Source organism: Pagrus major, chromosome 18 (genome assembly GCF_040436345.1).
Source record: "Pagrus major chromosome 18, Pma_NU_1.0".
Classification (NCBI taxonomy): Eukaryota; Metazoa; Chordata; class Actinopteri; order Spariformes; family Sparidae; genus Pagrus; species Pagrus major.
Window position 1 is genome coordinate 22,021,823 of NC_133232.1, and position 27,774 is coordinate 22,049,596.

At 40.3% G+C, this 27,774-nt stretch overlaps 2 protein-coding genes across 2 annotated transcripts in view; one reads left to right on the plus strand and one right to left on the minus strand.

The window, feature by feature from the left end:
* Nucleotides 1-7,165, plus strand: part of flt4 (fms related receptor tyrosine kinase 4) — a 46,813-nt gene extending 39,648 nt beyond the window's left edge. Inside the window, exons 21-30 of the mRNA XM_073487324.1 lie at nt 25-184; nt 299-393; nt 1,989-2,111; nt 2,289-2,400; nt 2,635-2,734; nt 2,967-3,072; nt 3,160-3,284; nt 4,128-4,248; nt 4,440-4,525; nt 6,584-7,165. Of these exons, the coding sequence (XP_073343425.1) occupies nt 25-184; nt 299-393; nt 1,989-2,111; nt 2,289-2,400; nt 2,635-2,734; nt 2,967-3,072; nt 3,160-3,284; nt 4,128-4,248; nt 4,440-4,525; nt 6,584-6,803 (1,248 nt within the window). The 3' untranslated portion in view covers nt 6,804-7,165. The remainder of the gene's footprint in view (nt 1-24; nt 185-298; nt 394-1,988; nt 2,112-2,288; nt 2,401-2,634; nt 2,735-2,966; nt 3,073-3,159; nt 3,285-4,127; nt 4,249-4,439; nt 4,526-6,583) is intronic.
* Nucleotides 7,166-8,512: 1,347 nt separating this feature from the next.
* On the minus strand, nt 8,513-27,089 carry ergic1 (endoplasmic reticulum-golgi intermediate compartment 1). The gene is made up of 10 exons (XM_073487325.1): nt 26,961-27,089; nt 19,811-19,872; nt 17,082-17,154; nt 16,563-16,657; nt 14,312-14,436; nt 13,181-13,285; nt 13,017-13,077; nt 12,694-12,794; nt 11,859-11,981; nt 8,513-10,606 (listed from the first exon to the last, which is right to left on the minus strand). The coding sequence occupies exons 1-10, from the start codon at nt 26,978-26,980 to the stop codon at nt 10,499-10,501; spliced, it is 873 nt and encodes a 290-aa protein (XP_073343426.1). The 5' UTR covers nt 26,981-27,089; the 3' UTR covers nt 8,513-10,498.
* Nucleotides 27,090-27,774: the final 685 nt, after the last annotated feature.

The window sequence follows — 27,774 nt, forward strand, 5'->3', positions numbered from 1 at the left end:
CCTGAATTTTTTTCCCTCACGCAGGATCGCTCTCCTAAAACTCAGAGCCAGGTGAGAAGGATGATCGAGGCTGGCCAGATGGACCAAAGGGCTCGTCACCCACCTTCTCCGTCCTCCTCCACGCTCACCACTCCTCAGAGTCCGTCATCCAACACGCCCGCTCAGACTCCTGTTGTGGAGAAAAGTGAGTCTGATTTAATTCACAGGAGTAAATTATTTAACTATTTGTCTTGTTACAATTGTTTCATTTTTTCTTTTTCTTCCCACGCCTGCCCTTTCCCTCATCTTCTGTCTCCAGTGGAGGACCTGTGGAAAACTCCTCTGACGATAGAAGACCTCATTTGCTACAGTTTCCAGGTGGCTCGTGGGATGGAGTTCCTGGCCTCCAGAAAGGTTAATTGTCAACATTTTACACAGTCAATTAGTGACTGAGCTGCGTTGAATTGTCAGCAGAAGTCGGTCTCAGGGGCAGCAGGTTGTAGCCTGGATCATTCAGCTTTTCAGGCCTTTGAGCTCATTAATTAATCGTGTGACAATAAACTAGAGCTGTGCCACGATGCCATACTGCATACTAATCTTATTCAGGTTCTGACTGTGTGGTGTGTTTATTCAGGAGAAGTGAGAAAATTAAATATATTCCCAAAACGGCACCACTCACAGCTGCAAAACAAACTGTGGATAGTTGATGAAGAGCTTTGGAGAAAAAAAAATGGCATACAAGCGTCAACGTTGGTGTCCTTTTCCACATTAGATGCTTTATTGCTTTCCAAAATGGTGGAAATCAAAATAATGATAATTTTGTATATATTAAAAAACAATGAATTAATAACACAAATAAATGTTTACAGTTGTTAAAATAAGTATTCAGATCATTTGCTTAAATAAAAGAAGTGCTAAGAGAAGAGGTAGGGTAGCTATGAGTGATATGATGTTCCTGAACTTATTTACTTACTATGTCCCCAGTGTCAGGTGATCAATATGCATCAGTGAAGTAAAATCGTCAACAATACAAAGGAGTGTGAAAAGAAACTAGATTAGATCGGACTGGATTAATAAAATAAAAATAAGTGTGTTAAAATTAAAAATTTAATTATATTGGCAATTAATTAAGGTATTAGAATACATGTTCGCTTAAAATGTATTTAATTTTGATTTAATACATGAAATTACAAATAGAATAAAACATTTGAAATATCAGATTTAAAATTAAAAAAAAGGTTAAATTAAAATGTAAAACTAAATTTAATAACAAAGTTATAATAAAATAATAATTAGATTTAAATTAAAATGACATTCAGCACATGTCCTATGGGTAATCTGCTTTATTTAGTCATTTCATTTGGTGATTATTTAACTTTCACTTAATAAACTGTCAAATCAAATGTGGATCTGAAGAGCACGTTCTTCAGCACTGCAGAACAACTCACCTGCCATCAAAACATGCTTTCACATTTCCATTATTGTCGACTTACTGCCACAGTCTATCTCACGTATGAATCCGCTGGTAATCGGATGAATAATGAAATTTAAATGGTGACAATGGCTTGGCTTTAAACGACTCCCTCAAACCGTCGTTATCCTGTAGGCTTGTTTACTTGACAGCTTTGTGAAGGATGGTGGATCTCCTACAACGATTCCACAGAGCTCAGCCGGGCCAAGACAAAGTCCAGTCCCAGTTACAAACTGGCACAGACACACACACACACACACACACACACACACACACACACACACACACACACACACACACACACACACACACACACACACACACACACACACACACACACAGAGAGAGAGAGAGATTTTAAGTCAACAGATAACTCAAATTGCCAACTTGCTTTTTACTTACTGCAAATCATCTCTGCTATTCACTCATCAGAAAAAAACAAGGTGAAAGCACCGCATGTACAGTCCACAAACACACACATGCACACACACCTGTCGGCTGAGTTATGATGTATGTGTGGCCGTGTGTGTATCCACAGTGTATCCACAGAGACCTGGCAGCGCGGAACATTCTCCTGTCGGAGAACAACATCGTGAAGATCTGTGACTTCGGCCTGGCCAGAGACATATACAAAGACCCCGACTACGTCAGGAAAGGCAACGTACGGCTTTCTCACACTCGCTTTACGTTTATTATCCATCTCCATTCACTGTGGGGAAACACTGAAGTCCCTTTTCGGTTTGGTTTTTGGAATCACCCACATAATGATTACATATAAAGGCATAGGTATCACGTCTGTTTATGTGACCGTGGTGTAATACGCGTCTGGTTCTCGCAGGCTCGTCTGCCTTTGAAGTGGATGGCTCCGGAGAGCATCTTTGACAAAGTGTACACCAGCCAGAGTGACGTGTGGTCCTTTGGAGTTCTCCTCTGGGAAATCTTTTCACTGGGTAAAGACAAAATCACAGCACACTCAATTCATCTTTTGTGAAGCCGCATTTGTATAGAAATCGAAAGAAAGGAACAGTTGGACCGGCTGTTTATAAAAGTGTCTCTGTTCCTGCCAAAAGCAGTTTGGAAATGTATTCCATTGGAAGCAGAGGAAGTCTCCATGACTGTTATCCAAACAATGACTTAACCTGAGATGTTTATTAATGTCTCATCCTCCGTTTGTACACCCTCAGGTGCGTCTCCGTACCCAGGAGTACAGATCGACGAAGACTTCTGCAAACGATTGAAAGACGGCGTCAGGATGAGATCGCCAGAGACAGCCTCCCCTGAAATGTAATGGGCTTTTTCTTACTAATCTGCCTCTTAAATAAACAATCTTTCAGTCAAATAAGATTTACAAGCTGAGAATGTGTTTGTTTGATCAAGCCAATCGCAAGAGCCAATATTAATCTGCACTTAAATATCAAAAATTAGAGAGACTTTTAAATTTAAGATACAAGAGCAAACTTGTAGCTGAACACCACAATGTCTTCTTTGTTGTGATGGTGCTGCCCTCTGCTGGTAGATATGGCATCATGCTGGCCTGCTGGCAGGGTGAGCCCAAAGGGAGGCCGACGTTCCCGGCCCTGGTGCAGATCCTGGGAGACCTGCTGCAGGACAACAGCCTGCCCGTGAGTTCACTGCTGGAGAGCCATGAATTCTCAAATTCTCAAATTTTAGTTTGTAAAGGGTTTAATTTTAAGTCGTATTTCCCTCAGGACGGGAAGGACTACGTCCCTCTGAACCACTCGCAGAGCTCTGAGGATGATGGTTTCTCACAGGCGTCATCACGGCCTCCATCTGAAGAGGAGCTGAGACTGGCCTGCAACACTCTGCCCGCCAGGTACTTATGAGTACTCCTGTCGTCCTTCAAGACCCCGTGAAAGGAAAAGAAACTTGGACCTGGAAGACTGTCATGTTTAAATCATTTTATCTGGTGATATTTTTCTTATTGTAAGCAATCTCATGCACCGACAATGAATTGCATTGCAGTGTAGCCATGGCTTGATATATTTTTTTCCTCACTACCATGAAAATACATCAGTAAACTACACCCTTGCCCTGGGTGACATGTTCCTTAATTACTATGAATGCACACACTGAAGTTTATTTTGAGACGATCACACACACACACGCTGCTCTGCTGCCGTAAATACTCACTAGTATTTACCACTAAATCCACAGCTGAAAATAGTCACCAGCAAATGTACCATTCTGTCTGTTTTGAGACGATTGCATACAGAGTGCCCACTGCCAGCTGTGCTATTTTCTTTTTTGCCTGTTTTGAAACTGACAGTAAAAAGTATATCCGTAGTGTGAACCAAAGAGCTGAGGGCTGAGAGAGACAGGCTCTCTCTGAATGAATCATGTTTTATCACCCAGATGTGTTGGCACGTCTGTATTTTCAAATATTTTTTCAACTGATTAATGAGAATCCATTTTTTTTATAAAAAGGGAAAATGATTCTGCTGATAATAACTCCATTTATCATCACTTTCAAACCACAGACCACAGCCTGAAGTCGACCTTTTTCAAGACTAAAAGTATTTAAAAAATTCAAACATAAGCTGCTTCTGGTTCCCATATTCCCACCTGCTCTGGATCCTCCTCCGTTTCCTATCTCCTGTTATTTGTACGTCGACTATCATGTTTTAATCTGACAAACCCTTTCTATATTTTTGACCAGGTATTATAACTGCGTGCCCTTCACCGGCTGTGTGTTCGTGGGACCCTCCAAAATGTGCCAGCCCAGAGTGAAGACATTTGAGGAGTTGCCCCTGGAGATGCACCCACAGAAAGCCCCTCAAGTAAGCCCTTCATCTCCCTGTTGATCGTTGAAAAATGTGAATCGGCTGCTGACATTTTGCGAATGCCATTTGACTTTGGAAATCTTCCCCTCAGATAATTACCAAAAATAGTCGCTGCACTCAGACGTAGCAGCAGCAGGGTCAGCCAAAGGCACTTAATTCACATGATGTCCCACTGTGTCTCTTCCCAGGACAACCAGACGGACAGCGGGATGGTTCTGGCCTCCGAAGAATTTGAAAGAATCGAACATCAGCACAGGGGTGCCGTCTCAAAAAGGTTAATCATACCAAAAGCTGATGATCAATACAACTGTCTGAAACTGAAAGATGAGAAGAGAGAGCAGCCAGCTATTTAGTCTCACTGTGAAACAACACCATGCAGATGTATTAGTAAAGGCTACTTTTCTAGATGTTTCAGAGTCAGTGTGAGAAAACAGTCGTTCTTTCACATCACGTATGCAGTGAAACTACAGTACAACTGCAAAGGAAGTAAGCATCAGCAGAGTCTTGTGTAATGCATGGCTAAGTAGGAGTAAGCAACAGTGTGAGTCATCTGAACCTAAGGCCCATATTTATCAAAGTTTTCAGAATTTTACTTAGCAAAGCTCTGAACAGCCAACTTAGCCAAAAAGGTCATCGCTAAAAGTAAAGAATGAGACTTATTTATCTAACAACTCACTCACACACTACTGAGAGCAGAGTGGAGGAGGAAGCTTTCCTGTGAGAGCAGCTCCCAAGTGTTCACATCAATAATCAAAGCTGGTCAGACTAAGTGAAACATCTGCAGCATTGCTCGATCTTACATTTTACACAGCCATATGGTGTTGTAGAAAATCCTGAATGATTTTAAAGGAGTTAAAAAAATAAATATCTCCAGTAGCAACAAAGGTGGGAAACTAACAAGTAACCAACAACCATATGAACTGAGATGTTATAACAGAAAATGGGCTGAAATGGAAACAAACCCAAACTTAAACATGGATGTCCATCATAAACTATGTAATAATGAACAAGCGAAAGAGAGTGCAAACAAAAGAAAACCAGCTGTACGCTTGTTGTTTTCTATCATGGGGAACGCAAAAAAGTGGTGTAAACAACCTGTCAACAGCTTACAAGACAAAAGCATTTGAAACTGGCAACCTGCAAATGACAGCTGCTCCGAATTGTCACATTTATGTAGATCATGTTTTATTTGTCGTGACCACTGATGTCGAAAATATGTCTGAGAAGGTTTGTACTCACCTCTGGCTACTGCTGGCTGCTTTATGACGCCTGTGGAGCTTTTGTTGAGTGAAGGTGAAGGTTTTTATTCTTTCACTTCAAGGACAAGGCTATGTTTGATGTTTTTGGTATTATAAAAAAATCTCATGAAACCGTCCGTCCTCTACTTTTTGCCTTCTGTGGCACTCAGTCTTAAGCCCATTGGTTCCTACTGAAGACGTAACCTGCAAAAATGAGTTACAAATATAAAGTCGAGGTGTGCCGTCACAACCATAAATTATTATTGCTATATACATTTATATAAGTAATGAACACCTTTTTAATTTACTATATCGGTACATTGTTAGCATTTATTTTCCAATGCAGAGGCAAATCCTTCAAAAACCTTCCAGAGAACCAAAAATAAATGAGTGCAGAGTGATTTTGGCTTGTCCTATGGTGTGTCTTGGGCCCACTGGGCTAAACATATCCTGGAACAGCTGGGAACTGTAGTGTCTGACAGAGTTGCTCAAACAGGAGGAAATGGTCCTGGTGTTCGGGACTGTTTGATTTGTAAGCGGTGGATTTGATGCTCTTGTACTAAAGTTCCCAATATGTCCATGTCAAGGACTCCACAGCAGATGCACATCTGAGAGGATTTTGTCTTGTGATTATTTCTTATTTGCAGTTTAAAGATTAGGATTACTATAACTTACAATCACTTAAAACAACCAACCCCAATTTTTCCTTGTTGTTCCAACTTCCAAAAAATATTGCGATAAAGTATTTTATTCCTCCTTTAGCTGGGGACCCCCAACAAACCATTAAAGGGCCCCTCATCGTCCCTGGACCCCCGTTTGAAAACCACTGCTCTCGTATTCACAGCAGTGGTGTGTGTGGGATGGACTCAAAATAAACTACAGAGCCCATGATTATTGTAACGAAGGAACATGTCAGCCACCACAATAGTACGGCTCACTGATGTGTTCTTATAGTTCTTGGAGAACAATGGAGCTCTGTGTCAGAGGAATAAGCTACATCAGGCTTACTTATTAGTAGAATCGCTTCATTGTTTGTTTTGGCCTGAGTACTTGACAGTAATGCTGACAGCTGTATTTGTATGTTCTGTACCCAGTCGTATAGGCAGCAGCAGCAGCACAGAGCCTCTGACAGCCTCTCATGGTTCCCTGGGTCGAAGCAGTGGCGCCTGCAGCTCCCGGCACCGTCCCACCTTCTTCAGCCAGCTGTCAGGACAGACCTTCTACAACAACGAGTACGGACACCTGTCTGAGGAGGGCTTCTGCGACTTCTTCTCCTCGCCGGACTCCCCCTGCCTGGCCTCCTCCAATGTGTAATCTTGCCAAAGATGCAGCCCGAGAGAAGGGAAAACAAAAAAAAGTGGACAGCGCAGGTGGAGGGAGGTGTATAGGCTTTAGTAACATCCCAGTATTGACATATTACTACTCATTTATTACTAAAGATCAGGTTATAGATCAACTTCATCTCAAAATCCTCTCTCTCGGGCTGCTGCCTCAACACACGGACTGAACTGTTAGTTCCTCTAATGAGCCACTGGGTGGCAGCATTATGACAAAAACAAGCCCTAAGTATTTTCTATTCACACATTTATAATTTTATCTTTTATATATACAGAGTATTCTTCCTTTATTTGTACAAATTATGACTCATACGGGAAGAAATAAAGAAATTTATCTTCTTCTGGTTCTTTTCTCTGTGATTAATATGAGACTGGAGCTGTCATTATTCCAGAGCACATCTTAAGAGCAAATTAGCATTTGTCATACTGTGATAAATTACAGGTCCACAAAGAAACAAACTCTTTGATGGTCCATGTAATGGGTCAATCAAGGAAATGAGCAGATATTTGTGGATCTGTGTCATTTGGTGGAGGCGGAGAGAAGCTTGGATACACCACCACCACCGTGAAGAAGGAATAAGTCACGGAGGTAAACAGAGGGATGTAGGGCGAATAAAAGAGTGAGTCACACTAAGCACCTCTTATCAGAGCTGGACGTAAGCATGATGACAGCTGTGACAGCTTAACACCCTCCTATACATGCTCACATCACAAATGACAACCTGCAGGGTGTTGACTCTGGCTGCCAGCTGAGGGAAATGAGCAGCGTTGTAGGTGCAAAGTCCACACACACACAATTACAGCCACTAGAGCTGGTTTTATGTGATGTAGTCAGACGCGCAAAGGATCCATTTTCGGTTTCTGTGAAAAAGCGTTGATGAGGGTACCTGGATAAATGCAGGTAACTGACAGTTTCAGGTATTAAAAAACAGGTTTAAGTCGACACATTTGAACTGAAATACTTGGCTTTGAAACCTGCAGCACTTTTCTTTTATACTTCCGTTTTGACTCCATAACTTAAAGGAGACATATTCTGCTCATTTTCAGGTTCTGAATTGTATTTAAGGTTACTACTAGAATAGGTTTACATGCTTTAGTGCTCAAAAACCGATCAGCTTTCTGTCCAGTGCTGCAGCACTGTATCCCCCCTCTGTTTGAAACACTCTGTTTTAGCTCCTGTCTCTTAGTAAATTAGGCAAATGTGTGACATGATGACGTAGTGTGATGTCACAAAGTCACAGAATTAAAGGCAAGACTACTAACGAGGTGTTTCAGGAGCCGTGTTTTCTGTAGGAGAGAGGAGCTTCTGTGTAAAACACCAAACAAAAAGAAAAAGCATAATATGTCTCCTTTCACTATATTAGGGTTTCTTATGAAATGGATCAATGTTTTGCATCTTTTTAGGCCAAAAGATATAATAAAATCTTCACTGTTTAAACCAAAGTGTAGTAGGTGAGTCCTCCCTTTGAGATCTGCAAACCAATGCAATCCAAAAACAGATTAAAAATGAGGAATTAAATCCAAAATAAAAGTCAGGTTGAAAGAACTGCAACCTGAACACATGGAGCGTACAATGGTGATTTCTATGGTACCATTACTCGAGGAGCACATAGCATTACAAAGTAATTTGAGACGGAACAGGAAATAGATGACCTTAACAGCAGAAAGACCAGTTCTGAGGGCTGGTGATTATCACTGGTCTTGATCAGAGACGTCTTTTATACAACAGTAGAAAAGAAAAGAAAAATGACCAAAGAGGAAAAACATCTTGGCCTACAAGTTTTCTCCTTACAAAACAAAATGTTCTTTACAGTTTACAACTTCATGGAAACACAGTGAGTAAACAGAGCCACGTACCATGTAAAAAATAAAACTAAATCAAGTTATCTCTTAGAAAAACAGTCACTCTATTCATTGCGATGTCTATCGGAATGGAAAAAAACCTCAAAGCTAGGACCTTTAATTAGCAGTGTTGATGAAGACTTTGGTATAAATGGACTAAAAGGAAAACAATGATCGCTGTATTGAACTAAAAAAGTGAGTCTACACAGACATCTTAAGCTCTAACATGCATGAGAGAACATGTGAAAACAATGGATTCAGTGGCAGTCACTGAAACAGATGGACAAACGAATAACTAATCCTGTATGGTGGGACAGTAAACCTAAAGGCACACAGTTTGAATAGTGGAGATAAAAAAAGGAAGAGCTGAGAAAATAATGTCACATGATAGAAAACATAGTTTCATGGACAGTGTGAAAATACATCCAGTCTAAACCAGAACAGTTCCTTCAAATAATCATTCCCTTTGGCACTAGAGCTGCAACGATTAGTCGATTAACCATCGGTTGTCAAGTATTTAATCAATCACCTATCAACTATTCCTATAACCGATTCATCAATTTTGAGTAACTTTTTTATGATTCTCTTATTTCAGCTTCTTTAATGCGGATATTTCCTCTTTTTTTTTTACTCCTCGATGACAGTTAACTAAATATCTGTCAGTTGCGGACAAAACAAGACATTTAGGGACGTTATCTTGGGCTGTAGGAAACGCTGACCGATATTTTTGACCATTTTCTGATATTTCACGGACCACAAAACTAATCGATTAATCAGAAAAATGATCGGCAGGTTCTTTGTTAGTCGCAGTCATAGTTTCATGGACAGTGTGCAAATATTTCAGTTCTGTTTACGCAACATTGAACAGGCTTTCATAAACCAGAACAGTTCCTTCAAATGATCATTCCCTTTGGCACTAGAGCTACAACGATTAGTCGATTAATCGCTTTGTTGTCAGCTATTTAATCAACCACCAACTATTTGATAATCGCTTAATTGATTTTTTTTTTTTTTTTTTAGAAATAATCTCTGAATTCTCTGACTTTAGCTTCTTAAATGTGAATATTTTCTGGTTTCTTTACTCATCTATGACAGTAAACTGATTATCTTTGGATTTGCGGACTGATGAGACATTTGAGGACATCATTATGGGCTTTGGGACACAAGGATCAACATTTTTCTGACATTTTATGGACAAAACAACTGATCTATTAATCGAGAAAGTGATCAAAATATTAGCTATAGTCGCAACCCTATTTGGCACTGGTGGATCAATAGACCTGACTGAAATTCTCCATTTTTAAATTAATGATTTATGTCTTGTTGTCTTTATCTCTGTAATTTGACATTTCCCTATGATTGAATAAATGTAGAGATTCAAGTGACGTGGTGCTAGCACCAAAAAAAAAAATTAAAAAATTGAATATTAGCACAAATATCAGCTTTTTTTTTTTTTTAAACTTCATTTTTTTTTTAAAAGTCAGAAGCAGCCTTCAAATACCCATTATAGTTTGAACCCTGACACAAAGTACTTTATAGACTTTATCTCCACGGTAACATCTCCTCTCCTGTCACTGAAGACGCAGGAAGCGGACATGTGATAGTCAGCGACCACGCGTCAGCAGGGCAGTCGGAGCCAGAGAGGACCTTCAGTAACTGAGACGCAGCCGTGTAGCCTGGTAGTTAGATCGAGTGCCAGAGCCGCTTCATTGGTCACGGTGATACAATCTCCAAAGGGAAGCTGGTTCGAGCGAGGATTGGATTTAGCTAACAGGCTAGCAGTTTTGCACTTATAAATAAGCTGGGAGGAGGGGTGGAGGGGAGCAGTCCTCATGACATTTTTCCTATCTGGATCTTCTTCCAGGCCTCTGAAGCGGTGAATATACAGGAGTCGATGATCCCAGCGACCGTGAACGTCCCGCCAACGATGGCACAGATCTGCAGAAAACAAATCACTGTCAACTGTCAACATTTAAAAGCTTTGGTATTTTCTCCTTTTCTAAACGGCTAAATATCAGCTGCTTTTAATCATAACAATACGTTACACTGACACCTCAGAATGTGCTGGAATCCAGCAGAGTGTCCTGCTGCAGCTTGACTCACAATCTTAAGCCATGACTCATAATCACACTATAAGCACAGTCATATCCTACCCGTGCCTTAAGTCACAATGAACCTAAACAACACGGAAGACAAATAATGGTGTAGCTCATCAGCCAAGCAGCCACTTTAATCCTGACCGCATTATCAGTCAGCAGGAAACTTTCCTGATGAGGTGGTTCAGGATTAGCCAAAAATTCCTCAGGTCAGGTGGGAGTAGAGGCAGAGAAGGAGAAAGAAATTTCAGGAAGGAAAAGGAATAGTTTTTGTAAAGATTAAACAAACAAAATATAACATTTTAAATAGCTTTAGAGGTGCTGGTAGGCACCGGTTTCCCCCCGTTTTCAGCCTCTATGCTAAGTTAGACTGACTGCTGGCTGTAGCTTTATATTTAAAAACAGGTTTGAATGTTCTAAAGAACGCAAATAAGCGGATTTCCCATTCTGTTGAACCAATAAAGAAAAAGAAAATCATCTAAAATCATCCAAGTAAAGGTGAAAAGTGAAGATCAACAGTAGATGTCCCACCATAGTTTTGTCAGACATATTGTGCTCAATTTCTTACAGTGTATTCAGACTACCCAAACATGTCATTGTGTGACGGGCGTGACAATACAATCAGCTGATGCGTACTCAACTTTCAGCAGTGACTCAGTGACAACTTAGCTGTTCACGCTCGGCCTTTTTTGTAACTTTGTCGCTCATAGTGTGACCATGACACAATAATAATACTCAAAAAGAAAAGGAAAGGTTTTACAATCAACCTTTCTAGCAACGTGGGAGCAGCACAACAAGCTGTAAACACTACACAAGCTATGTTTACATGGACAATATTTCTTTATTCTGATTGAACATTTTGGGTCAACTGTTTACATGGGATGGGATTAATAGGGTCTGGTGTTTACAACAAATTTAATCAGAAAAAAAATGTGACATGCGCAAAAGTGATGTTACGTCATGCATGCGTTCATTCTCATTTTAGCTTTGGTGTTGGTCTCAACTTTAGGGAAGTATCTGTCTCTTTAAAATACATTCACTTCACAATTTTAAGATTTCATTGTTCTGTTGAAGTCCAGATGATAAGCACTCACTGTTGTGACGAAGCGGTAGAAGGGCTGTCTCCTCTCTGTGTACTTGACTGTGATTGGACTGAGGTCGTATCTGAACCAGATGGCGGGGATGATCCTGCCCGTGTGGCTGTAAGCAACGTATTCCTGTGTGGGATGGAGAAGGAAAGAACGAATGCGTTACAAATTTTCTTGGAGCTGCGCCTGGTGAGAGAAATCGATTCAATCAACACCGAGACGGTTAATCCCATCATGTTTAGAAATCAATTTAGAGCAATCCACACAATTCATTATTATCTCTCGAGGAGTTTATGAGTCATTACTGAATTGGTTTCGGATAAGTCACTCAAAAGCCATTGAAAATGAATCTTGGCTGAATAAAACTGACGAAAGGAGGGGAGGCTCCAATGTGTTGTTAGTTATTATATGACGACATCAATGTTAGTGCCTTTATGTAACTCACATTTCTGCAAAGATCTGGCTAAATTCACCAAAAGTATTAATTTAACATGAGATAAAGCTCCAAGCACTGATGCATGCCTCTGCAAGGCCTTTATTTATGCTTTGGGTAGGAGATTATGAAATACTTTGCACCATCAGCTGGCACTGTTATTACTCCAAACTCAGTCACTGTCCGTCAACACGGTTCTAAGAAGCGTGTTTATGGTTTGTTGACATCTGGTGAACGTTTCCCGTCACTAGGGGTGAGCTTTCACTTCCAGGTGAGCGCACAAGTTAACAGGGCGACACATGTACACTGGCCATATGTCGGGATGGTCACACTGCTTCCATGACAAGTGCAAAAAAACAACACATGACACATAGGTACAATCTCACAGGAAAGGAAAAGAAGAAGCACCTTGTTGGCTACCGTGTACTGGTAGGAGAACCTCTGTTTGCCTGAAAGGTCTTCGTACACTGTTGGAACAATCTTCAGTATGTAGTCATGTGACGCCAGAGCTGCAGGAGAAACAAAGTTATTTCAATATAAAAAAGTGTCCAACCATGGATTTAGGTTTGTTAATGACGCAACTGGCTGGACTCTTTCCCTCTGAGGTGCAGTGTCAGCTGTGTGAATCATGTTTCCACTCAGTTAGCCATCCAAGAGGTGTCTCATTTCTTTGCCTTACATAAACGTCAAACAGTGGTTACGGTGAACACATGCGCAGCGTGCATACGTACGATTAGATGCCATTCGGTCAGCCCCTCCTAACGCGTTAAAGGCTCCTTGTACTTTTTGTACCTGCGTGACAAAACAAAAACAAGAGATCAGCTTCACGCTTTGAAACTTCAGATCTTATCTGTGTCCATTTTTTGTCTGGGTGCGTTTTAGTGTGTGTCCTGACCTGGAGCTTTTCTCCAAACACCAGCTTGTGGATGGTGTGGGTCATGTCAGGGCTTTGGGGCTGCGCCGTAGCGCTGTGCGTCGACACGTGGAAGTTTCCTGGTACCTGAACACACACACACACACACACACACACACACACACACACACACACACACACACACACACACACACACACACACACACACACACACACACACACACACACACACACACACACACACACACACACACACACATAGATAGAGCTAGGTAAGTTTGTGTCAGTAGCATAACAAGCACCCGCAGCACATTTAGTTAACCAATGACCAAGTCTGCATACGCACACAATTGGTTGGAAACTAAATATTCCATGCCTCCGGAAGAGAAATCTACCCCTTTAACACTTTTCACATATTTCCAATTATTCCACAAGCAAGAGCGTTAAATATACAACTGCTGGGTTAATCATTTGAAATGAACTGGAAAGACTGACGCACGGGATGTTGGTCGTGGGACAAAGAGGGCTCCACAGGGCCCAGCCTGTACTCACAGTTTGTACAGTTGTTTAAGAGTCAAATTCAAGCACTTTTCAAGGTACCAAAACCAAGAATTTGAAGACTCTTAAAACTTGCATTATCACATCTAAATTGATTGTATGTTTGATCATGATGTCAGGAGACAACAAATAAATATGATGACAGGATTGTTTGATTTTTGGTTTAAATGAGTAATTGTGTCGATGAAACATCTGCTTATGTTGATAATTATGCATTTTTCAAGGAATGTGCATTGAGTTAAGCATATTCTTAGCCTTGAAAACAGTTAAAATCAAGCATTTTCCAAACTTTCAAGACTTTGCACAAACCCTGTACGCTGTCAGATGTAACCGAAGCCGATCAATTTAACGTAACTCAATTTAGACTGGAGAAGGAAGCGGGTTGTCTCAGGCAGGGGTTCACCCTCTATGTTTAACTGAAGCCCAAGAAAAATAAACAACATCTAGTCCCACAAACTATCAGGCTATCCGATCCATCATGATGTAATTACTGGACTTCTCTCCAAGAGGCCACATGAAATAGGTCATTCATACAGTGTGTGTGCTTGTATGGGTTGTTTTTCTCCTCCACTCTGCCGTGTGGTGAGGCCTTACTTTGTTGATGGTGAACTCTCCCTCAAAGCGACAACCATCCCCCTGGTTGAGGGGAATCTTCATGGAGTTGTCTATGTGACCGACCTCATGGCGGCCCATCTCATCCTGGATGTCCAAACCCACCACTGAAAGACAACAAGGACACATGAGAGAGAGTTTAGACACATAGTGAACAAAATGCAAAGTATTGTACAGTTTCCTCAACTTCTCCAAACTATTCTTAGTGATGAGACTCAATGATTCATCGATTAGTCAAACAAAGGAAACCATTTTGATGGTTAATACGTCTTTTAAATCATATTTTAATGCAAAAATATCAAACTAGGGCTGTAAATGACATTTTTTACATTCTCAGTTCATCTTTTTTAATTCATCAATTAGTCCAAAAAAGTCACAAAACAGTAAATTAACAGCAATAAACAATTCAAAGTTCACACATTCAATTTACAATGGTATAAGACACAGAAAGATAGCAAATCCGGAAATTTAAGAAACAGAAAGCATAGAATTTTCCCTTTTTTTCTTTATTAATGATCAAAATTGTTCTACACCAAACATTTGCTGCTTTTCTCTATTATGTAGGACGATCTTGATCTTTATCTTTGTCTTAACGTTCTCACACAGCCACAAAATTATGAATAAGACTGTTTCATAACTTGTTTAGAAAAAACAAGTTATATAAAGACATCACCACCTTGCGACGGGCATTTTTCCAAATTGTTTGGACTTTGGAAAGACTAAACAATAAATGAGTTGATCCAAGAAATGATTGATAGATGAAGTCTGAGTGTGACCCACAGGGTAAACACACATCAAGTCCAAACAGACCACCTATCCTGCCCGTCGCCCTCTCTCTGCCTGTGTTTTTCCATCTAGGCCTCACCGACCCCCCTCCTGCAGGCCGCAGTGTGTTGGCACACTGGCAGTGGCCTATTTTCAGGTGATGTGTGTTGGCCGGCAGTGCAGAGAGGAACGTCTGCCGGATCTGTGCTAAAAACCTCCGCAATGCCGACTGTCTGACCTTTGACATTCAAGACAAGTTCCTCCCGTCTGTCCAGATCTCAAAATATAGTGCACAAATATAAGTTATGTCTGAGCTGCTCATTTCTCCTTTTTAAGACATTTAGACCTGGAAGTGTGTTCATGTAAAGTGGATGAGGGGTGGTGGGGGCGGGGGTAAAATTATTATAAGGTTATTACACGCGGATCTGCTTTTCCATGAAGTCACAAATCAAGACCTGGCAACCCGTAAAGGTTGGAGGAGGGAGACGAACGGCACGGCAGAGCAGATAAATCTTAAAAAGAGGTGGAAATGCCAGCTTTTCCATGATGAAATGAGTAAATCTGTAATGGATGACAACCTGTTTGGAGGTCTGGAAAAATACACCAGTGTATAATATTAACTCGCTGGGAGAACGGCTGAGGAACATTTCTGCTCATTACATGCAGCTGCAGTGTGGTTAGACCAACGTGTTTGAGCTGGTATTTAAGAGGGCCCCATGTCTCAGAAAAAAAAAAAAAAATCTGCAAATAAACAAAACCACCATACATACAATCATCAAGAGCTTTAATTGGAAACGGCCTTTGTTTAGGCATGCCATGAGCGAGCTCGTCTAAACACATGGCCGACAGCTGCGCGCCCGCATGCCAGAACCTCTCTCGCACAAATCTGGGCTTCATTTTTCACACAAGCATTTATTAGCTTTGCCATTTTTGGATATCCCAACGAATGTGTGTTTTCTGTGCTGCCCGGGCCTCACCACTGTGGTTGGTGTGTGTGCATGTGTGTGATTTGTCACTGGGCATAGCTTCTGCCGAGAGTCATGAGGAGCAAATAGCTGGTGACTGCTCTCAGTCTTGGCAAGCTTCAGCCGGGCCAGCCCACTTTCTCTGACGCTGAAGTGCAATCGACGAGCCAGCAGAGGCAACTCTGTGTCAAACTCGGATCGCGGCCGTGTGGCAGATCAAACGCGGGCCAGAGGCTGGGCTAAAATCTGGTGATATCTAGGAGCATGCCACAACACATCCGCGTAAACAAACCATTATCTAGTTGAGTCTTAATCTAGGGCATTGTTATCTTCTACCAATAAGCCGTGCTGAATGATAGGGCAAAGTATGATACTGTCTGATAAGGGGAAAAAGGCAGCTATAAAAGGGAGGCCACAAACAATGTGAAACATACAAACAGGAAGTGTAATGCAAAGAAAGTGAGTGAGAGTTGTGTATATGTATATATTATGTATATACTCACAATCACAGTGTAAGTTTGGCAAACTGATGTTTAAACTCACTTCTATCTTCCCACCACTGTCTTTATCAGGATCATCCACATACAGTTCATTAACACTGTGAAAAAAGGGAAAAAAATGGTTAGAGAAGGGTGGGGGGGGGGGGGTTATTTTGAGTTAAGAAAAAGACACATCTTGTCCTTTAACAGCTGAGGGTTCATCTTCTGCCAAATGGCGAGAAAAGAGCATTTGTGTATCTCTGACAGTGTAATTTCCTTCCTGTCATGTCCTCCCCAAGTCATCCCTTATTACACATCGCCAACAGGCTGACGCATGCAAAAAGCTAATTTCCTGTGAGAAAACTGACTGCATTCATTGGTTACAACATGGGCAGAGCCGACTACATCATAACGGGTGCTTTGACACCCATGATTAAGTCTTGTATATTTAAGACAGCAGGTCCTCGGCCTGTGTGGCAACAAGGGAATGATCTCTTGATTAGTGTGTTACAGGATATTACAGGTTTATTCTGCGATACCTACATTTCAGTGGCTATGAATCCCGTCAGCTCCGACAGGAAGAGGAAGAGTATGAAGACACAGCAGAGAATGGAAACTGTGGGCAGAGAGGAAGAGTTCAAATTAATCTTACGTACAGCACATTGATCTCAAATTACAGCAGGATTTCAAGGGATGATGAAAACCAAATGGCTTTTCCAGCCTTGAGGAATGGCTGACCTAAGATATTGACATTAATAAAATCAAAGCCGCCATAAAAGATTTCTAAATAGCTGTTTTACTGATGGTGTTAAGCCTGCCATTACACAGGATTTTAAAGAGCCTCCTACACTAATTACATATTAAATACCAGTGAACAGGCTGCCATTACTCTGAGAGAGGTGAGCTCATGCTACGTGGGTCCTACAAACAGCTCACTTTAGGTTTTCTGAGACAAACTAGCACACTGACAATCACCCAGACCAAAAATGGCGCCTACAGTAAAAGAGACAGAAACCAAATTAGGAGTATTAACCTTTAGGAATAAGTGTTTCTGTTCAGTTTGAGCCAAAATAAAGTCTGAGCCTAAAATGGGAAGAGGCCAAGCTTGTCTATTTCATTTCATGTGTCAAACTAATCAACCAGAGGCTCACATAAAACACTGTCAGGTGTCTTCTGAGATAAAAATGGAAGGAACTGATCTGTGTCTGCGCAACTGTGGTCTATCCAGTATGGCGAGTGCTGCGGTCAGAAAGCTCTCGCTCAGCAGGTGAGGCATGTTTACGTGGCAACTGTCTCCTAGGATCACACAGTCACATGACCTCGTGGTTGGCAGGCCATCAAACCTGTGGTTAGTGGAGACTTACATAAGGTAATGTTTAACCAACACACAATAGGGAGTGTCGCTATGACACATAGGTCACCAATTCAGGTTCATCAAAAGGCTTGTACAGTAATTCTTCCCAGGCTTCAAAGGTCACAATACTGGAAATTATTAAAGAACCCATGATTTAAACTTCAACAACTCCGCAATGGAAATACTGACGAACCAAATGATTTACAAAGACTTCACATGAGTGGATTTCAATTTGAACTTTAGCTCATCTTTCCTAGTGACCACACTGGGATGAAATGGGATCGAAAGTTGCTTCATTCTAACAGAGAGGAAGCTTTTTTTTCCCTCACAGTTGTGACACAAATAAGCCACAGTAAGACAGTACATACAGTAACACCATGAATCAGTCAGTGACATCTGAAACTGGTCTCTCTTTTTGGTAATCAGATGTGCTATTTATTTTTGGCTCATTTCCCCCCACACAGCGCTGACAAATGAGAACTTTCTATCAGTACAAGCTGGACAAACAAATATGACAGAAAAACAGTCAAACAGAAGGTTTAAACATTACGACCAGAGCTAGAACAGCTCCCCAGACCACTGTGGCTAAAACAGAGGTTCACAGTAAATACCGTAAAAATTGAACTCAGAGGAATGTGGCCCTAAAACAGAATAACAAAAGCAGACAGGGTCAAATATTTGGCCTTTTGTGAAGAGGGGGGAGTCTGTTTCTGGTTCCCTCTGAACCACACAGGCCAAAATGTGAGTTGACCCACCGTGGGTGAAGCAATAACAGTCGTCTAACATCCAAAGCAACCCAACGCCCTCAACCCCTAGACAGTGGATGGAGACAGGAAGGGTGTTGATTGTGTACAGGAAGAACCTCCATCCATTTCCTCATGGGTGGAAACTGTGCGTATATGTTTAGCAAGTTCATTCTCTTCCCTGTAATTCAGGAAGGTGTTTTATAATCTGTTTAAAACTGTTCTCTATTCAGTGATATCACTGCTTATCCAATCTGCCATCAGTTTGATTCGGGGGATGACATTTCACTCTGCCCTGTGTCATCAGCTGACAAATGACAATCCGGCACCAGAAAATGACTGAGGAGCCGAAAATGTGTCATCAGGTCTTTTGTTCACCATTAAACAGTGAATAATCAATACAATCCCTGATTACCCGATGACATACTGATGACAAGCAGGAAAACAGCATGACCTAACAGGACAAGCATTCAGATTTCCGCTGATGACTTCTCAGGTGCCTGTGGCCATGAAAGAACATGATCATTAACATTCTTACCATACTAGTTGCGTTAAAACATGTAACTGCCTCGCGTCTGGATGACTCGGTCAGGACGCAGCTCTGCGCTGGGACAGGCAGCTACTTGATTTACAGCTGTCAATTACGCCCCTTCCTAAACTGTTCGTCAATACATCCACCTCCCTAAACAGTGCCTGGTACCACTTTCCATTTACCTTCTAATGTAATGTATGCTGATGTAATACTAAGTACGTAAGAGTAAGTAAGAGACCTAAATCCCAGAAATAAGTTGGCATTTTGTACTTCCAATTCCCTCATCTTGAAGTCAGTGAGGTTTTGAATGGGTTTCAGTTAAATGCCTTAAATACAGTCTGTGGTTAACACAAGCTTAACATATTTTCAGGCTTTGTTCTACAATACCCAGCAGTTGAATTAAAAAAAAACAGTGATTGCTAACAAGTAACTAAATGAAACTTCAGAGGTTTTCCAGGACACTGAAAGTCATTACACCGAACATGGAGACTGATCTACTTACTAGTCCATCTTTACAGGCTGACTTTAGTTGCAAACTATTCTAAACTCTAACTAAATAACTCATAAACTGAAATAAAAATACTCAAATCCAAAGACCGACCAATAAAAGCTCATAGTTTTGGCTCGCTGAAGCACTACTCACTGAAAGCTCCTGTGTATGTGGGCTGGGTGAGATCTTTTGGCACTTTCCTGTAGATATCGAATCTGAGGAGAGAGAAAAGAAAGGCAAGTGAGAAAAAAAAAAAAAGAAAATGTAAACACTACGTGCTGAGAAAAGAAGCACATTCTGTACCCATAAGGCTGTGCGATATTACAGAAGAGTGGTGGAATGTTAGCTCTGGACCACCGCCATAACACACAACAGGTCCAGACAGCCAGCCGCAACACACACACACACACACTTTTTACAGAGTTACACCTCTTCCTCTGAGTGTGTGCTCTGTAATTCTGACCTGACCTCAACAAAGGTCTCTTGACACACGACATGTACACAAGAAAACCCAAAGCCAACAGAAAAACACACACCAATGAAACAAGACACACTGCAAGAACACCTCCAAATTATATGGTTTGATTTTTTTTTTTGGCGGTTTAAATGGAAGTTACAGTAGGATTACATACGATGATACCAGCAGCGAAGGATTCAGTGTGAAAGAATCAGACTGCAGATGTATTGTCGTCTAACATTTTCTTATCAACTCGGATAATTTCAGAAATAACAAACGGATTGTGCGTAAATCGGTGAATCAGAAGCGGAGGAGGATCATTACCACCTGACAAAATCAACTCTCCTCTTGTGAAACACTGTTGTTGCCTATTTGGGGAGCTGACTATTTAAGTTCACGGGTTCTTGCGCATGTCCTTTTTGGGCAGTGAAACGTTTTCGACCCCAAACTCCATCGGCGAATGCGCAAATCCCACCCACTCCCTCTCACACTCGCTCTCGCTCTCCTTCCAAAAAACACTCACATCTGTTCACATTTTCTTCCACCGAGAGCTGCCAGTGAAACGATCACAGCTGATGCAATGCAGGGCGGGTGAGGAAGTAGGAGGGAGGGCTTCCTGTCCAGCCCGGACCCTGCTGCTTCCCTTGTTTTGCCTCAGCTCCTGCTTTCACTTTGTTTTCATCCCTGGATGATCCTAAACACCTCAGCCAGCTTCCCTCATCTCTGTCTTTATGATCCACATCCATCTCTAACTTCCTGCACCCATGTCCCATTAGTATTAGATCACTGTGTGCTAATAGCTAGCCTGGCGGGATATGTAGGGCAGGCGACATAGAGAGGTGCTGGGCGGGGATCTCAGGGTGGGGTCGTTTCTGTATCAGGATCAGAATAACTTCCAGAGTGACATACTTCCTGAATGTGAAGCTTTAAAGTGCAGAGTCTCTTTCCTCAACATCCTCTCCAACCAGCCACAGCCCTGACCTCCTCAGACCACCAGACGGGTTGAGCACAGTGATTTACACCGCTGCCATGAGAAAATCTTGAAAGTCTAGTTTGTTGCTTTCAGTTCAAGCACTACATGCTCCCCTGTGGAGAAAAAATATGATCTATGACCACTGAGCTGGTTTACAAGAATGTGTCTATACAATGTGTATATATCGACAAATGTGTAAGCTAAAATGTGATAATACGACAAGGTTCTTTAAACTGGTTATGAAACTGTCTCAATTCAATACTGATCCCTTAATATGAGCTACATAAACAAAGAGGACCATCAGCGAGAAGATTGGCTGTTTCTGCATTATTAAAATAGTTACAGGCCACCCACACCATCAACGATCGCTATAAGGATATCTATAATAATAACAATGTGAGCTTTCCCACACGACAGTAGCCCTAAGCACAGGCTGCGTGTTCAAGCTGTGTCAGCAGCTCAGGAACATGAATATCAATGACGGCTCATTACTGTGCGTTGAACCGAGAAACAAAAAGAAAACCAAAAGGATGGCTGGGTTATGAAACTCTTCAAACATGAGAGGAGTTGGGAGAATCCAACACTCTGCTATGAGAGTTGTTGTCTTTTGAAGACAAATATTAGTCATACATTTGTATGAGTCAACATCAATATCCAGGTGAAGAGACATCAGAAAAGACGAAACTAACTTGAGTGACCCCATTAGCACCATTTGGCAGTATGACTCAGGTAAAATAATGTTTTTTTGTTGCAGCCTAATTTCACGTTACACAAGCATTAACCTGACGCCTTGTGAATTGAGATGGCTTTTAATCAGCGTATTAACATTCATCAAAAGTGATCCCAACAATATCCTTTGCCAGTGTTGTTGTCTGGAGTTGTGCTGTGGGCCCTGCCATCTACTTGAGTTATTCTTAAAAAGGATTTATTTATAATTATTGTAAAAGTTACTGCTCTCTGTGTGGATGGCCCTTTATTCTTAATGCCTGTCACTGGGTCAGATGCTGACTTATAGGAGTGGGATAACTCATACATTTTTTACTTAAACCAAGTTCACTTTTTTTTCTCTTTTGTCTGTAAGGGCCCTCAGAATCAACAAAAAAATTAACGAAATTTTATTTCAAATTCTGATTCTTGTATATACACATCTTTTAATGCATTTAGAAATGTTACACATTTACATTGGGTTTCTGGTACACATGCTTTAAGTACATAAGCTATTTTTGAGTTCTACTTTTCATTATGTGTGAATATTGCTTTTATTAATAGTTCTTGTTCTGCTCTATTACACAAAAACAAGACATCCTAATATACGTATTTGTACATTTAAAGTCATACCATATTCATTTTAAGTATATGCTTAAATGCTCAAGCTACATTACAAGAACATAACATCACTTACTCCACCCTATTAGCTTTACAGTGTAACAGTTTAGTCTACGTCAAGTCTACGTCTGAAACCAGGGTATAAATAGTTACAGAAATCCTCACTTCTCGCGGTAGGATCACAAATCCGTATTTTGAGCCATCGCAGCTTGTCGCGGCTAAATTTAAATATGAGTGATGGAACAAAATCTCACGTGAGACAGTATCTGATGCTACATGTGAACTATAAATAGTCTCAGATGGATGTACAGTAGACATTCTGGATATATCTGGACACAAGACACATGGTCTTACTTACACTAGAGCTTAAGGGTTGGAGGTATGGACAAATTTAATATTATGGCATCATAGCACTACCCTGATATTTATATGATACAATATTTGCTTACGTATTCAAATTCACATGGTAAAACTGCATCTTGTCACATGTTAGCAACCAGATACGTTAGGGTGAATGAAAGGCAGGATTGAGGTTTATTAATGTTAATGTTGACAAAATGAAAATGTAATTTCAATTAAACCATTTGAAAATAAGTTTTTAATATATGACCAACAGGCTCCACATACTTTTGCTCAATTGATGGCAAGGCAGCATTTCAAATATATTAGAACCCATCATTTAAAATGAGCACAAGTTGAAATCCGCTTTAATTAAACCTTACCATGACAAAACAAAAAGATTTTTGTTCAGTTTCAGTACATAATATAAAATGTGCCTGTTTAATTCTATATAATTTTGTTATTTTTTTACCACACCTTTGATGCACTCAAGTGTATTTAATATCAGGTTGACTGAGATCTCAGTCTTGCTTAATTTCCTCCACTCAGAACATTTTGTCTTCATGAATATTAACGCTGATGCCTGAGAGTTCATCTCTCGGTGATGTTTGTAATTTCCTGAATTACGGTCAATACATTTTCACTCGTCACTTCCCACTGCTCAGTCTTCTGTGAACTGGGCTCAGATGTTTTGTGATTAGAGAGTACACGTTGTACCACCGTCTCTCTGTTGATCCCACAAGGATGCTTTTCAACAAAGGGCCCTTACTAAAAAAAACTGTATCTCGCACATGAGTCACCGTGAGTCACTAGTTCATCCCTTTCTTGTATTGCTAAGTAAACCCACATTACGGACAGTCAAGGTTCTTCTTTTCACACATGGTCACCTCACATCACGAACTATATACCGCAGCCTACATCTTTCTTTATTTAGGTTTCTGTTCAGTCATCTGCCTGTACGTCAAGTCTCAAACAGTAGTCACCCATCACTGTCGAGATTAAGAGAGCTGACATCTACTGACACTGAGCCTCCTTACAGAAGTGATCAAGTCAAACACACTGCATCATCAGCCTAACCTGAACCAAGCCTACGTGTGTCAATAAATGACATAATGTGGCCGGTTAAACTTAACAGCCTTTCTGTTATTTGTTTGTTCATTAATTCAGAAGAGCTGCTGCTCAGTCATTCTGGATGACGTTACCGTTATTATTAGAAAGAACCTATAAACTATATGACTGTTGAAAAGCCACAAAGAAAGCCAGTACATTCTGTGTACACTTATTCCAGTTTATTTGCCATTAAGGTAATGTATATCAAAACATATATATATACACACACCGTAACTTGAACAAATCCATAGATTCATCGTATTAAATAAGTTAGTAGTTCTTCTTTACTTGACTTCCTTTAATATAACTGAACCAAACAGGCAAAATCTTTCCACACTCATCGTTTGTATGAACGTGATGATGTCTTGATGAAGCCAAGCCAACACAGATACATAATATGATCTTTTCCTCATATTCTGTTTCTATTTTTTGTCAACAAATCCCATGAAAAGTCCAAAACCAACAATCAAATGATTCAATTACAAGTATTGCAACAAGTATCCAATATATGTACGCGATTCTCCTGATTTTATATTCCCTAGAACACCAAATGTGTGTTACTCCGCTATAATACCCAGCTTTTTGAGTAAATGACTAACCCTCCTTTAACAATGAAACTCCACACGTGCGAGAGGATTGTTAATGGTTTTACGTTTCTAGTGGGAACCACTGCTCAGCCACAGACAGGAAGTAATGTGAACTGTACTAAGACAATGTTGGTTTTGGTCTTCTCACAGGATTTGATGACGATCAGTAAAAGAATAAGATCCTTTAATATTAAATACGCTTATTACTGACGTGGTTTGCAGGTGGCATTCTGGTAATACATGTAACACCAGGGCATGGTGTAATCTACGTAACCTGTGTTGTTACTCACACCGCTGACTAACCCCCCAATAATTACTGAGTGTGAATCAGCGAAACCTCAAAACAACTAGTTAGTTAGTCAATCCAGCTAATTCCATCTGTTGTAACGCAGGTTTTGTAAGATTAGGACACCAGTGAAGCGTCTGAACAGGGCATGACACAGCCGCTCTCACATAACCCTCAAACATAGGTCATAAGGTGTAGTAGTGCAAACGAGAGTTGCACCAGATCCTGTGTGTCAGTAAATTCATTCTCTCATTTCAACACAGCTGTGGTCTGTAGGAAAGACTCATGTGTGTTATCCTGGGCTTTAACTGACGATCAGCTTCATCAGTTACGTAGGTGACATCTACAATTCGCTTTTTTTTGTCTAAACAACACCCCAAAACTCAAAAAGTTTTACATTTGTACTTATTATAATTATACGAAACAGATAAAACTGCAGATCCTCACAGATGAGAAGCTGGAACATGAGAATGTTTGAAACCTTCGCTTTATAAATGACTGAAATTATAAACTGATTATCAAGTAATTAATCAACTGTTGATTACACTTTGTAATTTTAAATTATTAGACCAGGTTAGGGTTGCAATGGTATGAGATCTTCACTGTGAGATCTTAAAAGATATCCAGGTCCCATAGTACCACAGTATTACAGTATTATTATTATTATTATTGTTATTATTATTATTATTATCATTATCATTATCATCAGGTACAATGATCCTTAAAGGTAGGGGTTGCCCGATCTGGCTTTTTAAATGCTGATTATGGTTATTTGAAATCAAGGAGACCGATAACTGATATTTGGAACCGATATTCATTTGCAGTAAAAAAGAAAATCTTAGTACAACCAGTGATGGAATGGTACAATTTACTCTAGTACCGTTCTTAAAGACAATTTTGAGATGCTTGAGTATTTCCTTTTTTCTGCTACTTTATACTTCCTCTCCACTACATTTATTTGATAACTTTAGTTACCAGTTACTTTGCAGATTCATATTATTTGATTGTTTATAGGCTATTATTTAACACGTGTTACCAAACAGATAGTGCTGTGGGTGGGACACTGTGTGACAGGATGCTGCATCGGAGATAATAGCACATTTTTAAATCAGTTTATTTTATCGCCAATCTGAATATCAACCCCCGATCATTGCCTGGGACTGGATCCCTACTTAAAGGAATGTAACAAACGCTTTATCATAGTTTTATGAAAACAGTATGTCCTATATTCCTTTAATAACACTAATACACTAGAATTCAACAGTGTAGATAACTTCTCAAAAGAGAGGGTTTGCTGCTTTTCTTTGAGATATTGCAAGCTGAATATCTTATATGTGAATACGTCCCCTTCGGTTCTGAGTATTATTGCTTGGATGGGAAAAAAAAAAATCAGTAGCGATTGATCAAATTGGTCATTAAAATGATCATACGTTGCATACTACTTAATTTTCTTCTAATTTTGTGAAAGTTAATACTTTCCGCTCAAATTTAGGGATTGAGTATGTGATTGTAACAGTAGCAGTTTGGCTGTATACCTGTCAGTATCTGGCAGTGACCACTATAGCTGACTGCAAACATCCTGTCCTTTATTTTGTCTAAGGTGTGCCCTGTTGACAGTTTCCACAGCTCTGCAGGTGTGACTATTAGCTGTGTGCCTGTTGCTCAAGTTTCAATAGATTAGTTGACTATCTCTGCAGTGCCTGTAGTCAGGTGTGTTCCTTAATATTCATTACCTGCTTCACACTGTGTACTGGTGGATAATAATTCTGAATGTTTTGACACTTTTTTGTCTATTCTGAGGATAATAAAGCTTTGATTTCTAAATGAGACTTGCCCCGGATATCACATCTGTTTAGTGAACCATGCAGGTATGACAAAACAGTGTTGACTGTAAACTGTGTCCCTGTCTGAGGTTCGAGTTTTGCAAATACTGGGATGGATGTGGAAACCTGCACATGCGCAGGCAGCAGCCCGGACAAAAACTCTTGTGAGCATACCTGCGCATCACTCCCTCACTCCACCTACTCAACTAACACTACTCCCCTCCTCACAATGTGGTCCATTCATACCGGACGTGAAACAAACTGTTACAACTGTGCCTCGCTCATTAGTATGCGATGCTCTGCCAGCGTTAATTCATCCAGAGCTCACACACTGAACCCTCCCCCTCCCCCCGAACAGACCCTCTGTATCCGACCCGAAGTGAAACGAAGCCCCGTACTCACCTCCTCACATCGAAAGGCATGATGTTTGCACGTTTCACGGATTTATTAAGCTAACAAAGCCACAAACAACGGGAAACCATACAGCTCTCTTCACTGCTACCGGTTGTTCATCGGTACCGGGCTGACGTCAGCTTAGGACGCTTTGCAAAAGCCGATTGGCTGAGAGCTACTTCCGGTTTGCTCTGATTCTGCTTCCGCCGAGAGCGTAGCGTCGTTTTTTTATGGCTTTTAAAACATAATAAGATAAAAGATAAATAATGATAGGAGCAAGGGAATGATTTTTGTTTTTTTTAATAGTTTTATATTATTTTATTCACTAAAATATATATCTCATCCACTGTTTATCCAACATTTTATATAGTAAATTATTTGAATTACATAAAATTGTTGTTTTTTTTGCAAATAAAGTGTGACTTATGAACAATCATGAGAAGTATTATTTTCAAGTGGTATTAAATTCATTTCTCAGGGGCCATGTAAACAAAACATTGATGTCATAAAAAGAAAAGAGATGCTTTGTGCCAGATATTGCCGGTTACTATATATAGGGTATGTAATGGTAGTCTGTAATGCAGATTAACATGGTAATAAAAAAGGTTTTACATGTATTTAAACTTTATCTAGACCTACATAAAGGAAATACATTTGGTGTCAAAAAAAAGCATCCTAAAAATAGTATAAAGTGTAGAGAAATATCTTGTATCTTAAATTAAATATTGTTGATATACATTTTAATTATATTGGCTAAACTGCTGAATGTAAAGTCACACCGACTCATATCTATACTATAAAATTGTGTCATTAATTAATACGT